Source organism: Synchiropus splendidus, chromosome 15 (genome assembly GCF_027744825.2).
Source record: "Synchiropus splendidus isolate RoL2022-P1 chromosome 15, RoL_Sspl_1.0, whole genome shotgun sequence".
In the NCBI taxonomy this organism is placed as follows: Eukaryota; Metazoa; Chordata; class Actinopteri; order Syngnathiformes; family Callionymidae; genus Synchiropus; species Synchiropus splendidus.
The window spans coordinates 4,408,628-4,425,137 of NC_071348.1; the positions used below are offsets into that span (position 1 = coordinate 4,408,628).

General features: G+C 44.4%; 2 protein-coding genes across 3 annotated transcripts; both read right to left on the reverse strand.

The window, feature by feature from the left end:
- Positions 1–443: 443 nt before the first annotated feature.
- snx10b (sorting nexin 10b) lies at positions 444–2,133 on the reverse strand. The gene is made up of 5 exons (XM_053887626.1): positions 1,830–2,133; positions 1,671–1,771; positions 1,508–1,609; positions 1,185–1,394; positions 444–891 (listed from the first exon to the last, which is right to left on the reverse strand). The coding sequence occupies exons 1-5, from the start codon at positions 1,920–1,922 to the stop codon at positions 759–761; spliced, it is 639 nt and encodes a 212-aa protein (XP_053743601.1). The 5' UTR covers positions 1,923–2,133; the 3' UTR covers positions 444–758.
- A 167-nt stretch (positions 2,134–2,300) lies between these two features.
- On the reverse strand, positions 2,301–7,017 carry cbx3b (chromobox homolog 3b). 2 transcript variants are annotated; one of them, XM_053887627.1, is made up of 5 exons: positions 6,794–7,017; positions 6,116–6,257; positions 4,774–4,950; positions 4,391–4,536; positions 2,301–3,976 (listed from the first exon to the last, which is right to left on the reverse strand). In XM_053887627.1, the coding sequence occupies exons 2-5, from the start codon at positions 6,254–6,256 to the stop codon at positions 3,853–3,855; spliced, it is 588 nt and encodes a 195-aa protein (XP_053743602.1). In that variant the 5' UTR covers position 6,257; positions 6,794–7,017; the 3' UTR covers positions 2,301–3,852. The 2 variants fall into 2 exon arrangements, with proteins under 2 accessions (XP_053743602.1, XP_053743603.1); XM_053887628.1 differs by having other exon boundaries at positions 2,304–3,976; positions 4,774–4,939; positions 6,117–6,257; positions 6,794–7,016.
- Between the last annotated feature and the right edge of the window lie 9,493 nt (positions 7,018–16,510).

The following is a 16,510-nucleotide window of genomic DNA, read 5'->3' on the forward strand; positions in this document are numbered from 1 at the left end:
GCACCAGCTTCCTGGTGGGTGTAAGGTGCTTCCACTAAAAGGACCTTGAAACTCAAAGCTTGCCGAATAGACCACATGAGCCACATGCATTACGTTTTTTTGCGGCTTTTCTCTGGTTACTTTCTGCTGAAATGCTAACCCCAGCTGTCACCACTTAAACTTGCGTCCTCTTCCTGCTGCTTCTTTACTTTTTTTTTTTAAATATTGAGCCATCGACGTTGCCTTTCACTTCTCGTCTGATGTACCTGGGGTCTCCTCAGGTCCTGTGTCTTGTTTGGCAGGTCTTAGTGATCGATCATCTGCATGGTTTCTCTGATCACCAAAAGGTTTTGCACCTGTTACTTCAGCAACCGTTTGAGACAGATATAAATGCACCCCAACTCTGACAAGCTTGGTGGTGTCGGAGAGAAAGGATCAGGCCAACAGAAACCTCAGTTCAGAGATGGTTTTATTGGCAACACAATTCTTTGTTTACAGCTCATTTTTAATGCAAAACACATCAACAATATTATCACGTGCAGCGCTCTTTTGAGTGTTACAACACTGCCACCTACTGGCGGATCGTCAAACTCCTCAGGAGTGCGGCGTTACATATATTTTATGTACAACACAGGTTACGTATCTGATTTGTCGATATCTTATCGTACAGAAACCCACAAAGCAATGCAGATCGAAAAGACACGGACAAAAGTGCATGAGCCGCTGGTAACAGCAAGAAAAAGTGTGCATTGTTCAAGGTTTTGGCAGGAACGTGATGATCATGTGGACTCAAAAGAGCAGCAGAGTGAGCCCTCTTCTTGACTGGGGCCACTGACATCCAGAGAATGCGTGTTTCCTGTTATGTCCACAGACGAGGCTTTAATCTCAGAGTCTGGATCCCGACTCTCGAAGCTGAAAACACAGCAGATAATGTTAATAGTTCAGTGATCATGGCAGACAAATGCGGAAAGTGAATCTCTTAAATATGTGTAAATATAATTAAATATTGAAGGCACGAACAGAAAAAAAAACAATATTAGAAAAGCAAAAAAAATAAAAAAATCAAAAATCAATTAGCAGCAATAGAAATATGATGAAAAACCTGAAAATAAACATTCTTGACGCATCAAATGATAAATTTATTTTTCACGTTAAGTGTTCCAGAAGAGGACAGGCAGGAAAAGGGTGATGAAAAGTGGCATTACCTATCTGAGTCACAGTCACATGACAAGCTGGAGTCATTTGGCAAGTCGTCCTCGAAATGAAATCTCCTGAGAGTGCAGCACTGGACGGCCTGGGCCACTGAAAAGTGAGTCCTTCCGGCCACGCACGCGTCCATTTTCGAGATGCTGAGCTGAGACTGGAGGAAGAGGTGGAGGCAGCTGTCGGACAGCAGCAGTGGACTCTGCACAATCCTGGAGGCAACATCGCTCATCTTAGTTATTGATTTCTCTTCGTTGTACTTCATAGTTTCAGTATTTGGCGAAAGTAGGTCAACGTTCAGAGGTCTATCGATCTGGGTTCTTACTGTTCCAGGAACTTCTGAAGGCCTTGTATCCTTTCCGCGATCTGCTTGGCGTTGTTCAGGCTAAAGAAAGGGTTTTTCGGGGGCAGCGGCGGGAGACTAATCCTAAAAAGACCTCATCATTAAAAATGAGCCACTAACAAAGCTGAGATACAAAATAACTCACATTAACATGGAGTTGGCCTGGAGTCTCTGTCGGAGCCAGACAAACTCACTGAACCTCCTCCTCACAATAGAGATCTTCTTGGTGAAGAAAACACTGTTGGTCTAGAAGAGACACACTTGACTGATCCATCACAAGGACTTAAGTACTGATTTCACTTACATGTAAGCCGATTTCATAGTCGATGTATGCGTGCCAAAAGTCATTCTTCTGTATCCGAGGGTCGCGAACCCACACGCTGATGACCGGCTGCATGGAGAGACCCGGCCAGACTGAGCAGGCAGCAGCTCAGACTGGTAAGGGGAAGTTTTGTCGGCTGTTTGAGGAAGCTCTCTGGTGAAGGGCAGGAAATTCCCTCAGAATCTTCCAAGGTTCCTCAATAAACTCCAAAATAAGAACCGATTTCAACACGGGAGTGAATAAAAGCGAGAACTAACCCCACCGTTGAAGCTGTCCCTCCTCTTCCTCATCACTTACAGGAGGAGAGTAATCATCTCATTCCCTTCCCTTTTATTTTCACTTTTATTGAGAAGAGCAAAGGTCTCAAAATAATGGCTCCTCCTCCTCTGCGAGGTGTAATCCAGCAATGAACAACAGACTTGAACCGACATGTCCCGTCAATGTGACTTGGTTACATCATGCCACTGGGACGACCCCCGTTATCAACAGTCGCTGAAAGAATGTCCTGTTGAAATACAACTCTTGGGGAAATTCCAAAACAAATTTGTCTTTATTGACTTCACAGATACATGGTCAACAGTTACAGTCCTTCAGTAATTCTACGTGTTTTGGAAGGTGAACACTTCAGCTGACTGCGTGTCAGCAGTCACACGAGGTACAGCTGCGGCTCAGTCACACGTGCCAGCACAGCTCAGCAAAGTTGGAAATCCTCTTTCCTTTTTCTTTTTTTTAAAGTGATATATTTAATCAACATAGAAGGGGCCAGATTTGAAATGTCTAAACCCAGACAGTAGTAATGAAAAACACAGTTTTTGTACAAGTTTAGGAAACCCCTTTACTTCATACTTGAGTGAGCATGTTTATTTGATATCAAACTCGAGGCCAGGGGGCCAAATCCGGCCAGCAAGATTGTTTTATTACTTTAAAAATGAGATCAATTGCAATTAATGTTGATATTGAGTTTGTGTGTTTTATGACTCAGAGTGGAGCAGGTTTTCAAAAACAGGGCCCTACTGTCAGGCCCTATTTTTGCCTCCAGTTTTCCACCGTATTATCAGTGAATGTGATCAAAATGGGTTTCTACCTAATGCAGCTGTGCTGGGATGCTGAAGGTGTTGCTGCTTGTCATATCTGCAGCGACTGCACAGTAGTTGCTGCACTGCACCTTTCTAAGGCAATAGTAAACCAGCTAATAATTGAATGTACCCGAGATGTGCTGCGTCCATATATATTGAGAGGGTAGCAAGACAAGAGTGGGAGGTGAGAAGGAGCTCAGAGCAATGACAACAGTCCTGTCGCGCACGCTTTATATGCCGGATAGAAACAAAATTTGCACCTCACAACTGCGGAAAGCAGCTGCTGCAGCGAGTTATGGGGGACCTACCCTGGGCCCCCACACAATACTATACTATTTTTTTTTAAATATTAAAGGATGGCACCCATTTATAGAGGATCAAAGAAATGCCCACACAGTAGATTCAGCTAACGCTCAGGATGCAGTCTGGGGGCTAAAATGAAGAGCATGGATTCGGACAGTCGAGGAAATCCATGCCGACACTGGGCATATCCACGCAGGGACTACTGAAAGATGAATCCGAAACTTTTTGGCAAAAACTGTCACCCAACTCTACTCTGGTAAAACAATACAAACCTTTATCACAGATCTAGACAGTAGAAGCACACAGCAGATCAACCTAGCCGAACCAAGGTAGTCCGGGTATGACGATAAATGTCGAGGCACACGCAAAACAACAAAAGGTCCAATAGTGAAAGGTAACAGGACAATAAATACTAACAAAACTACACAAACATTAAACCACAGTGTTTTGTCCGCTACTGAAGAATAAAGCTGCTACATGTTAGTCTGACCGTCCATCAGCTCTGCACTATGTTAGTAGTCGTCTCCCTCACTCTGTCCCTTGCACAGAGAATCCACAGTAGAGGGATGTCGGATTAAACTTGAGGTCAATGCAGAGTCTCAGTCCCACACAAACGCATGCGTTCGTCACTGCTTCTCCTCTTCCTTGCTGTGCCAAGTTAACTTCTGCTCGTAGAAGTCGATGACGACCTGAGGGTACCTGGCGCTGGCGTCTCGGGCTTTCAACAGGGCCACGTCGCCAGTGTGCTTCCTGGAAACAAAAGCAGGACTGACTTTCAGCTGAAGCACAAGCGTCGACATTCTTCAGCCTTCTAAGAAAAAACCCTTTATCTCCCTGGCATCTCATGGTTCGAAAGTCTGAACCATGGATGAACTGAGAGCACTGAAAAATGAACGGAACTGAGAAGCTGCATCTAAAATGGTTGGAATACATACTTGTACATTCACAGCAGTAACGTGACTAAGGCTACGATGGAGTTCCTGTGGCATTGAATAACACAATGGAATTTGTCTAGCTCAGCGATTTAGCGTTTTGTTTTGCTACTGCAGCAGACACAGACCTCTTGTAAAAGCCGCTGCGGTCAATGATCAGAGGATTGATTTACTGTTGTGGATTTCAGTAAGTATTCAAACGCTGTGGCAAATGAGGAAGCACTTAGATTACCATTTGACAAGAAACATGAGTTCTCCCTGTCGGTCTGTGGAGCCAATGATGCATTCAGGTTCCTGCAGAACAGTGAGGTCGGCGGGGGCGTCCGGATCCAGGGTGTCACCTTCGTCACTCGGCACCATGTGTGACTGCATGTAGGACTGGGGGTACAGATTAGGACGCTGTGTTAGGGCTGTTTTCAGCAGCACACAGCGATGAAAAGCAGATCTGAGCAGTTTCACTTCTACATACATGGTGGGGGGGGGGACAACCGCGAGTTACCGCAACATACTACACACAAATAAATAAACTAGTTGGTTGTGTTTGACCCTAGTTTTTACCTTGAAATGCATTTAGCTTCGGAAGTTCTTTGGATAACACGGAAAGATCAGACTCACAATTTCCGTCTCTTGTTCCATCACTTCTTCTTTTGGGATGAAGTCATACTCCTGCTGCACGCACTGCTCTTCCTCATTCTCATCTGGAAAATGCCTGTTTCTCAAAAAGTCGTCGATGAGTTCAGGGCAGTCCAGATTGTCCTCAGGCTCCCAGGTGTTATCTGCACTGTGGAGATTCCAAAACAAGATAATTACTGGGTAAATATCTGTGAGGAACGTCTCACGCCAACATGTGCAAAGAATCTAATCAAACAGATGAGAATAAGCCCCAGCTCCAGGTAGAGACTCGTACTTCTGCCAGCTGCGTGGCTTGTCTTTATTGCTTTGGAAACATTTGAATGTGCTACAAACAATATGCCCTCAAATCCTGCACCACACGGTCCAATTGCAGTTATCCATGTCATCATGCTCAAACCTTCCTCTTGTTAGAAACCTGAATTTCTCTGTAGCAGTGCAGAGCCAGAGCAACATAATCTCACAGCATGGCTTCGGTCTGCCCGGGGCCTCCTCATCAAAGTCACATCCAGGAGCCATGCTGACAAGTGGCTTCTCTCAGTGCCAGACACGCTTTTTTGTATGAGTGAGTTTAGCTCATAAGCGACATTGGGAATATAAATTGACCTGTAAATCAAGTACTTTGCAGCAAACAAATAATACTATGTTTAATAAAAGCATTGCTAACTCTAATAAATGAATGAACACCTGCTGATAAGAACTCAGTTACATCAACGATGCAAGCTGACTAGTCTGGTGTGGGAAGGTCATTTAATGGAAATTTGTTTTCATTATAGCTTCCCACAATTGTTGTGCAATAAGCCTCCTACTCTGCCGCGGAGCACATCGCCCCGCCCCCAGTCACAAACAGTAGTTTCACTTTATCGTGTTGAGAGAGACGAAGCGGGCAGCTAATGAACCTGTGAAGGGTGGCAGAGAAACTTGGCATGAGTGTGTCGATCACATGACATGAAAGAAGATAAGCTCTGACTAGTTCTCCACTTCCTCCATGTCAAGCAATGTTCTCACGCCACAACCAGTGTAACCTCACACGAAGACAGCAGCCATTCTATGTTCCATGGCGTCTTCTGTTGTTGCTTTTTACCCGTCCAGAACCTCAAAAGTAATTTAGCTGGCGTGGATATGAATGACTCATATTTTGCCCATTATTTTGGTCACTTATAAATTAAATTGCCATGTTTAATAAAGGAAATGCAATGACTTCAATATCCAAACATTCAAGATCAAGATTACTGCCATCAACACACAGTCCTCCTCTAATATTTGCCGTAACTGCTTTAGGCCAACAGAAAAATGACCAACCACCAGTTTGAGAAAGTAACACTCACTCTGTGAAGCCTTTCCATTTCAAGAAGTATTCCACTCTTCCATTAAAGATTCTCCTGCGTAGTATCTTCTCCACTGCAAACTCCTGGACGATTGTGCTCTCCTCTGTCTTCCTCTGCTTGGCTGTCTGCTTCTTTCTCATCCTGATGGGGAGAAAAATAATATTGATAATAAACAAAAAATATGCATTTCGACCATCATGCTTTAGCAAGACAAATACAATAGATGTATATATTTGTGGTTTGCTGATTTGAATGAATTACTCATCATGCAGGTGCTGATCAACCTATCCAACCACAAGTCACACGAGTTTCAATAGGTACTAGCCACTGCAGACTTGGTGACCTCGCAATAGAGAGGAAGATCGCAGTGCGTTTGCTTTTTCCTGAATCAAAACGGTTATGTCTGAACCAATACTGTGACAGTATAACACTCGTCTGTTACCGTGAAAGCTCAAGGAGTCGCTTAACTAAGCATCGGCGGAACGATGTCTGTTGTATATTCAGAGAGCGTCCGTCCTTCAGACTGAGCCGTGTCACTTGTCTCAGCGCTCCACCTGCTGTTTCCTTTAAACTACCTCTCAGTAAACACCGTATTTGAACGCGAAGACAGGGGGACCTCAAGTGGAGGTCAGAAACATAGGACGCATCAGACACAGGAGTGAACAACAAGCACGTACGTTCCCGGTGTTGACTTATTCTCAGCGGACACACAGCTGCTCTGCTCTCGTCGTAGTCAGAACTACACAAACACCGTGTTTATGTGGCTTCCGGGCGGCTCCGGGCTTCGAAACGTGTCGCTTTCGGCGTGTTTACATGAACCAGACAACTTTTTCGGCGAGAGACTGTGAATTAAAGATGGCCGTGTGGATGCTCGGAGGAAGTGGTTGCCAAGGGAAAAGGTCATGCCGGGAAAAACCGGGAGGAGACGACGGGGACGCGCACGACGCCGACCAATCGGAGAGAAGGGCTGGTGTCCACTGCGCTGGAGTAGCCACGCCCTCTCAGTGGAGCGAGTCTCATCTGCCATGCAGCTGTCTGTCGCGTCCATGTGGTTTTATTCGAGATTAAAAGGATTATAACCTGGGAATGGTGTTCTTCAAGCACAGATTCTTCTCGTCTCATCTCTCACATAGACTGGCGTGACATTTCCATGTCAGAGTAGAGCTGTAAATGGCTATTTTGTATCACAAATATCTCGATTTTCGATCTTTTCAGCTTTGTATTTTAACCCTTTAACTCCCGCTCTTTCGTGTTTTCACTTTTCATTTGGCTTCCTTCTACCATGAAATATAATTCGTTATAAAAGATCGAAACCTATATTTAACAAAAATATATAACTCTCACAATGGCGTTGTGCAATCATGAAAAAAGATTTTAAAGAAATCTACTTATTTTTTGTTATTATAATTTTGGGTTGTTTGTTTACAATATTAGTACAACCTCATATTTCATTTGTTTTTCTTTAGGTTTATTTAAGCAAGATCCACATATACTTATTTATAAATTTGAATGTATGTTTATTCACAATAAGTTGTCCATATGAAATGATGTGTGAAACCGCACATCGCTTAGTGATTCTCCGGCGCTGCTCTTTCCTCCTCCAGCTCCACAGACACACTGACGACACCGCAGGGAAATAGTCCACACAGCGTTTGACTGACAGCGCCTTTTCAGCCAATTGGAAACCACACTGCTTGCGCCTGGTTGGAGCAGCTCCAGTGAAACGTCTCTCCCATTCATATCCCGGCTCTTGTACCACCGTCCACCACTAGAGGTCACTGCGGACGCGTGAGGAAGCTGTGCTCCCCAGCTTTTTTTTTAATGACCTGGGTTTCCTCAGAGAAGCTCGAGGCATCAGTACAAAAGCAGCTCACTTGTTTCGCTCTGATACACTAGTGGATATGAAACCATTTCACCCTCAAGGCAGGATTATGTAACGCAGAACTCATGTGCTCGAGCACAGGCTCTGAGAGACAGTACAGGATGAATCTAACACGCACATTCTACTGCCTTGGGACCTGAGATGTTCTGTCTCAATGAATGAGCCGAACAACAGGTGGATACATTTGTGAGGAGAGCTGCAGTATAGTCTCTCATGACTAGCTGTGCATTGTGCTTCTAAAAAGCAGCTTAAAAGTGCGTGTCTGCTTCTCACAATGAGGTCAAGGATACACATTCAATCATTGTGTCTTGGTCCAGACATAAACTCACTGAAGTAAGTGACATCATGAGGTTATCTAATAATGAAATTACAAACCCAAGTGGATGCAGAATCAAACACACACAACTCGACATGGCGTCCTTGATTTAAACGGTAACACGTAACCCCAAATTCACCTCACATTGTGATTTACATTAAGTGCTGATTTGTGTCCCCCATAAGGGATTCAAGGTCCCATTCTACGGCTGGATTTACGGTCTCGCAACAAAGGCTGGACCAGATGTTCGCTCATAATTCAGGAGAAAGTTCTTCTCTGGTTGGTCCCCAAAACTCCAACTCTGTGTGGCGCACACATGTACATGTCAGCACCATTAATCTGCATGTCAAGGCTTCGTGCGTGAAGTGACGGGTTTATTGAATTAGCAAGTGGCGAATGGCGTCTTCGGATTTTAGCTACATGCCTGGACAATGCTTCCAACTAACACTCCTTTTAGGTATTTCTTAGGAAAGGAGTAAAGCTTTGTAGCTATAAGCCATGAGGAGAAAATAAAATGACTAGACTCAAACACACTAGCTTGCTCCCAAAACTAGCAAATGAGCAGGAAGAATTCACATGGAAACTTGTTTCCCTTTCCGCTGCAGATGTTATTTACCAGCAAAATGAAAGGGTGCTTTTGCTTTGAGTCGCTACAGTCAGACATTAATATTCTACAAGGAGCTTGGAGCTTATTATAATGTTTTGTTTGTGAGCAGTTTTTCTTTGATGGGTTCTAGAGGCGGAAGTCTACTCTAAGTTAAGAGGGGTCAGATGATGACATACAGAGCAGCAATGTAGCGATATAGCCATTGAATTCACTGCGTGGAGAGCCAGCACCAAACAGAATAACATTGGGAAACTGTTTCTGCACCGCTATTATGGGCAGTGAATTTTGTGCCCCCTAGAGGGTGCTGTTGGGCCTGAACCCTCAACCAGAGATTTCTTATCACATTAGATTACACTGGCCTCTTTGTTTGCGTCATTATTGTGAGTATTCCTACATAAATAAATGGCCCAGTGCTGATACTGTATATCATGGGGAAACCATCAATGATCATAGTGGCAGTGTGAGTTGTTTGTGCAGTTATGTGATGAACCTAGAAGGTTGACTAAATAGGTTCATTTAGATTTATTGAGAAATATATAGAGAGAAGAGGGTGAAGTCGAGAGACAGAGGAGGAGCTTTTGCTCTTGACCAATACCATGGATTTGTCTGGAGACTTGAAAAGAACCCAAAGGGAGGGCTACAAGTTTCCCTGTTGCTTGACAGCTCGCCCCGCCCCTTGCTGATGACAGACCAGGGCTGGATTCCTTCACTGAAAAGCCCTTTGATTGTTGGCAGGAACTTCTCTGGCTTGGTTGAATGGCTGTTAGCTTTGTCAGGGTGATGGACGGCCACTGCTTCTCCCCTGATAGAGTCCAACTCAGAGAGACAAAGACCTTTGTCACACATACAAATCAGACTTTGACTGTTTTATCATATCACTGAGAAACAAGTTGAAAAAACGATTCAACACTGACACAGCAAGATGGATGTCACGGCTCAGTTCAATGTGTTGTTTTAATTGTGTAAACCAGGAAACACAAATTCTCAGAATGTGTTTGTATCTTTCATAGTAATTCATTGATTGAAAAATTCTACTTCCTGTTTATGTTCGTCCACAGCCGATATTGCCATCCCACTGACAAATGGTGACCATAAAGAGGAGAAGAGTAACTACAGGCTCCCAGACAGCATGGCGAGTCTTTAAATGGGAAGACAACATTGAAGTTGTTTCAAAATGCACCCGAGAGATCACCAGATATTGTGCTGCTGACAAAAGAGACGCTGATGGTGCCTTTGTTCTGGGGGTCAGGTCAAGTCAGGCCCCAGCTACCATCACGACTTCAGTCATTTCTATCATCAGTGCGAGACTGTAGTTGACGGTCCATATGAAAACTAATAAGCAAGCTACATACCAGCGGTGAGGTGGTACTGATCAAGTATACTTAGGGAATTCAGGTTCCTAGTTCGTTATTCTGCGACAGCGCTGGAGAAAGGCATGGTTTTACTTCATCGTCCGATCTGCCCTGATTCGTTTGCACGATGAGTTCACTTCATGAGCGGCTCAAATCCCAGCTCAGCCTCAAGGCTCTATTTCTTTTCTGCCTCTTTTTCTCTCTCCATCTATTCCTGTCTGACCACCTCACCAAACACTCCGAGTCCATCGACTCAACTGTTTACATTAGTTTCGACTTAGCCTTCAGCCTCAGAGCCGTGAATCATCACTCTGCATCGTCGCTGCGGACCCTCACTCAGAGATGGTCCATTACAGCGTGAGAGAGACAGTGTAGGCACGCGGCCAACTGGCCTTCACACTCGTGAATACAATCTTCACTCGAATCTTAGTCATTTCCATGGCTGTCTGGTCAGTAAAACACTGTATTTTCTTCTTCACGAAACACCAAAAAGTCAAGTTTATCAGTCTTTTAATGGGAAGATTCACTAAATCAAATGCAGCCAACGCAAATCCGGACATTGAGTTGGAGTTATTCACTGTTGTGAGTCACAGTGACTTGGACAGTCCTTTGAAAGTATATTGATACAAGATGGACGGCTACACAGCAAAGTACAGGAAATGAATTCATCAAGTTGAACTGGCAAAGAGGAAACCTTTAGTGGTGAAGCATAAATGTATTGTACAAGTGTTTGGATTGTACACGAAGACTGATGCCTTTTATTTTTATGGGATTGTTTATTCTACTTTATTTAACGTCGCAGTTGATGCAAACAAGCAATAGCTCCTAAGTACTTTTTTCAATAACTTTCTTTTAAAATGTGAATTTGTTACTCTCTATGATCATTAATTGTAGTCCACTACAGCTAGCAACAAGCTAAGTAGTGGTGCTCAACAGAAACCAAGAGTTGCACTTATCAGTTAGCTTTCTGTTCACAGGAATTGACAATGTCATAATCAACTTTTCTCAATCTCATGAGTTTGGAAGTGGGAAGTCGACAGAGGGAACATCGACTTTACATTATCGGAATTGCTGCTCCTGATCTGCTGCTAGCTTTGAGATGTGGTTGTGTTTGAATTGAACCTGACAGTGTAACACACATTGTTTTTTCTTTTTCAAATCTTCGTGTCAACAGATCTCAATCTTACATTGGTGTGAACTTGTACTTTGAAGTCAACCCGAAGGTCATGATCATCCACTATGAATCTGTATTTATTGTTAAGAACCCATTTAAATATAATGTCAGACTTAACTCTCTCTGTAGAAGGGAGGGTTTTGTGGTATCTGGAGGTCTGAGAAACTCAAGACCTTTCATGGCAGCAAACCACAGAGCCATCACAAGCACTTAGCATGTCTTAAAGAGTCTCCATGGTTGTTTACTATTGGCTGTGTGAACAAAAAGCTGGAGTCCTGGTGTCTCTGCTCTAACAAGACCCATCTGAGAGCAGGGGAGGGGGAAAGGCTGACTGTGCTGGGCGCTTCATTTCCTGGCTGCTGAGAGCTTGTTTCCTGTGCCTAAACATGGCATTTCACCAGAGAGACCTGCCACTTGTTCACCCCCCACTAAGAAACCCCCCCACTTTTTTACTAAGCCCTCTCAGCTGCAAGTGTTTGTTCTGAAGAGTAACTGCTTGCAGATTGTAGTTTGATGGGGTCTGAATTGAAAAGTACTTTTGAGAGGATGTAAATCAGCTTTGTGCCACACTAGTTCAGTGAGAACAAACCAAACAGCTGCGTCAGTACAGCAGAGAGTTGGACGAATACCTTTTATACTTCCAGATGTGTTCACCCCTCAGTCCAAAGGTTGAGCACCCCCGACAAATGGCGCCATAAGTGGGATGATAGCGATTAGCTGCTTCTCTTCCACGACAGGAGTTATTAGAGGTGCACTTTGTAGTCATGCTACAAATCATTTTCCACTGGAACCTAACGCATCATCCTGCCAACCCATGTTCTCAATCATGATCCAGGAACGACTTTGTTTGCGATGACTTGTCTCCATCAATTATCAGAACTTCACAACAGTGTCGCTGAAAGCACAAGGGTTCATTACTGGACCTTCTCAAAGCTGTTATTTTCCAGATGGCAGGCAGCACTGCTCACGACATGTTTTGTCCTGCTGAGAGCTTGAAGTGACGCCAGACTTCAGGTGGAGGAGACCTGCTGTTCACTTGCCTGGTCCTCGAATTAGAAGTTCTGTCTATGCGGCAAAAGTCTCTGGATCAGATGTGAGGTGTGTTTTTTTTTGGCCAGTATATGTCCGCCAGCTGCTGATTCCTGAATGGATTTGTCCTACAGTGACCGTGCGTTAAGATAAAAGACCTCAGGGTCAGCAGACTGAGCTAGGTGGTTTTGGGCCACAAAGAGGGCCAGCAGCTGCACTCAGACGAAGCAGTGTCTCTGGTGGATCAGTTTCTCTACAGCTGTCGTCTTGCTCAAATGTGATGTAAAACACTGTGTTGGGAATACATTTTACCTTACAAACTGAAGTTCACAACATACTAACACTCCTCCCTACTCTCTACTCTGAGTCTCAGGAGGATGACAATGACTAAGTGGCTCAAATGGGAACATCATAATTAATCTTCTTATATTGCAACTTCAACAAAAGAGTCACAGTGTTCAGAAAACCCATAAAAAGTGTGTGTTGGCGGTCTTTTAATTTTGGTTTCAAATGTGATCCTTCCTCCATAGACGCTGGTCCATTCAGTGTGGTGAGGAAGCCTTCAGGCTACTGGGGCTGCTGGACCATTCACATGTCACTCTAGCTGATACCGGATCCGGTGAGCCGAGCGGAAACCCCCAACTGAGAGAGGCAGCCAAGAGTCATGACTTGAGCTGCTGTCACAGTTGGAGCATCTAAACTTTTCCTGAACCAGATACAGCACCGCTTGTAGCCAAACTGGCATCATATTTATTGAACTGTTGAAGCTGACCTATTGGATTCGAAGCTCCAGGTGTTGCAGTGCATTATGGAACATTGGATTTATGATATGATTCTCACTTGACTGTGGAAGCAGAGTTATTTGATGGAAAAACTGATTTGAGGATGCCACAGAGAGCAACTCTTTCAGACGAACAGTTTGGTGTGTGTATGATGAAACAAAATAACACACATTCCTTCAGTATTAGTTTTCCAGTAGCTCATTAGACATAAACCAAACGCCCTCCAGGCCTCCTAAAAGCAGGTATTAAATAACAAATCAGTATCAAGTCCCATGAAACTGGAGAAGCATTTCCGCGTGCAGATCAAGGTGGTCCGTGTCGCCGCAGCAGTCATGGTGGACGTGCCGGTGTCCCTGTCGCCTGGGCAGATTGATTCAGTGCGTGACTCTGAATCTGATCCCGGGACTGTGATGAGGGTGTGGAGTGCTCCCGTGGAGACGTTGACAGTAAAACTTCTCAGCTGCACTCGCTGTGGTTCTGTTGCATGTGGGAGTGATCGACAAGAGGGAATACTTACTCCATCGATCACTCAGCCTGTCAGTAATGGGCTCATGTAAATCACTTCTCCTCCAGAACGGCCATCAGTTATTGCTCATTTTTTTCGCAGATTGAACTTTGCTAACAATAACTGATGTGAATGTCTTTACTGCCACTGGAAGCGGAGAGGCCCTGGCTGGTACCAGACGAACTCCAGGGGACTCGCCCTGTGAAAAGGAGCCAGTCAGACTCGGCTAGCGCTCCATAGAGCGCTTCCCTCTGCATCTGGGTCGCACAGCAGGATCCATCTGGACCAGTTCCCGCTCAGGCAGAGCGGCTCTGAAGGCCCGTCTGTCTGGATCTGCAGTGGGCCCACATGAGGAATGTGCGTGTCTGCAAGGGACCGTGCAGATTTAAGGGATGCCGACACACTGCCATATATCTCCCCGCGCCGTAAACTGGAGCGTGTCATTTCATCAACATCTGTATTTCATTTTTAGAGCTCTGGTCAGTCCTGGGTTCACTCGGTTTGACTTCAGGCTAAAATAACTTCATAATTACTTGTTGAAGAAGAAGGGAGGGCACCTCAAACACGAACAAGACGCCAATGCAGCTTTCTTAGCTCCTAGTTTAATTTTAAATGTGAAATCTGACTGTTGTGGTGTCGCTAGAGTTCCAGCTACATAGGGCAGAGGTGAGGAGCACCCAGGACAAGCGTGGGAGGAAACTGGAGTGCCAACAAACAAAGAGAAAGTGCCCAGACTCTCCAAACTCCTCCCCTCAAAGTATGACATCATCAAAAAGCGACATCATTATCGGTTGAGCAAGGCAAACGCAAGAGGACTCATTCTCTGCAGCGATGTGAAGAATTCAATGTTTCGTCTTTAGCACCAGCAAGTATTTAAATATTTAATCACGCTCAAAGACGAGTTTACCACCGACGTCCACTCCCGAAGAGCCGCCTGAAGCTTCTGCTGCACTGGGTCAGGGGTTGGACCTTGTGCGTGTGACAGGCTGGAGTGACCACGTATTGATCACCGAACCTGGGTCCTCTCCCCTCTGAGACTGTGATCAATAAGCAGCTCTTCTGCAGAAGATAGTGCCCACATTAATCATCCACGCTGGCTTCTGCGGGCCGGGCGTCTCTGGAAAAACACTTTTAATCACATCCCCTGGGCTCCTCCTGTGCTTTTTACAGAAAGGAGCTGGAAATTAAACTGAGATATTAATTTTCCAGACTGTGACAGATCAACGTGAGCAGCTGTGACTGTGGGATTATGAGAAACTTGTGTGAATGGTGCAGGACAGTGTTTCAGTAGTAGGGAAAATGTTGCCATCTGAAGGCTTTTCTTGTTTCTTATCGCCAAAGTAAGTCAGCGCCTTCCTTTTGAGCCTTTGTCCACATGAAAACGCACTTTTCCATGCCAAATGTTTTCAGCATGAAAACTGTGGTACACATGCCAGCGACACGCCCGAACCATGCCAGAAAGCTGGCTATTGTGTAGTTTAGTAAGTTCCTGCATCGAGAAAAAAGAAGTTTGCACTCATGATTCTAAACCAGTGAGGCCCTTGTACTACGCAGCTCTTATGAGGTCAGGTCACTCCAAAAGAAACTGATTATCATTCATAGTGAAATGTTAAATAAGATTTTTATTTTTAACTAAAAATTTACATTTTCAAGGTATTGAAATATGCCTTGGAATAAATTGCTTGTATCTCATGTTTACGTGTATAGTTTTGTTGCCACAATGCAATATTTATGATTTATATTGAGGACAATTTAAAAAATGTACAGGATACCAAATGAAATATCAGATAACATAGTTTTATTGAGGTATTTTTTGTCTGTCATTTTATCTGTTATCGGTTGACGGCCCTTCACATAATGTGGCCCCTTGGCCCCTATAATTGCCCACTGCAGAGAAACACAGTGTTTTCAAATCTCTTTCTGGTTTCAATAAGGTGCAGTTCCTCTGACTGAAAACACCTTCTTCAACATGCTGTGTCTCTTTGCTGGAGGCTGGCAGCACACATACTCACCTCAGCTTGACATACTTTCAGCTCCACATTCTTGTTTCCTGTGCACAGACTCGCCACTAGGGGGAGCTACGTTTTAAGCACATAAGGCCTTCTATTAAAATCCAAAATCTGTTTTTAATTAGTCCAACATTTTTAGAGCTGCAGTGATCCAATGATGATGATGAGTGCTCCTCATCCTCACTGGCAGCTTCCAGTTTCCAACGATGCTTCACTGGGTTACATAAGCTCAGAGCCGCCTGCATGAATCAATTATTCATCTTCATGTCATGACACTGTGAAGGCTTTGATTGCGGCAGACAGGCAGACGTGGCAGCGCCCCAAATGACAAAACACACACGCGGCTCTGTCATGTGACTGCAGTGGGTTCTCACCTTCAAAGAGGAATTGATTCTTTGTTGCACTGGCTGCATGAATAGTTGATTTACTGAGAAGAAAACAGCCCTTGGCGGTTGAAACATCAGCACGAGTGAAGATGGAATTCACAATGAACGGTGGTCAGCGGAGGGAGCGACTCGTCCGTCTCTCCTCCGAGCGAATCGGAAAGTTTCACACGGAGGTTAGCATCAAGTTGATGGTGATTTATCAGACCACAGCATCTGCTCTGTGTCTCTCTTGTAATCTTGAGAGATAAAGTAGTTCAAAGAATCTCCATTTATGTTACAGTAAATCAAAAAGCTAAAACTCCTCTTCTGTTAAAGCTCTCTTTGTTTAAAACGTCTGTGCTGAGTCGACGCT

What these genes read in the sequence shown, in the direction of transcription:
- snx10b (XM_053887626.1), bottom strand. Translation starts at nt 1,922, where the DNA reads ATGCAGCCGGTCATCAGCGTGTGGGTTCGCGACCCTCGGATACAGAAG. An exon ending in ACTATGAAATCGGCTTACAT is followed by an intron (nt 1,772 to 1,829) that starts GTAAGTGAAATC and finishes TGTCTCTTCTAG; the next exon opens with ACCAACAGTGTTTTCTTCAC. An exon ending in CAGGCCAACTCCATGTTAAT is followed by an intron (nt 1,610 to 1,670) that starts GTGAGTTATTTT and finishes AGGTCTTTTTAG; the next exon opens with GATTAGTCTCCCGCCGCTGC.
- cbx3b (XM_053887627.1), bottom strand. Translation starts at nt 6,256, where the DNA reads ATGAGAAAGAAGCAGACAGCCAAGCAGAGGAAGACAGAGGAGAGCACA. An exon ending in AATGGAAAGGCTTCACAGAG is followed by an intron (nt 4,951 to 6,115) that starts TGAGTGTTACTT and finishes ATCTTGTTTTGG; the next exon opens with AATCTCCACAGTGCAGATAA. An exon ending in CTCATGTTTCTTGTCAAATG is followed by an intron (nt 3,977 to 4,390) that starts GTAATCTAAGTG and finishes TTTTGTTTCCAG; the next exon opens with GAAGCACACTGGCGACGTGG.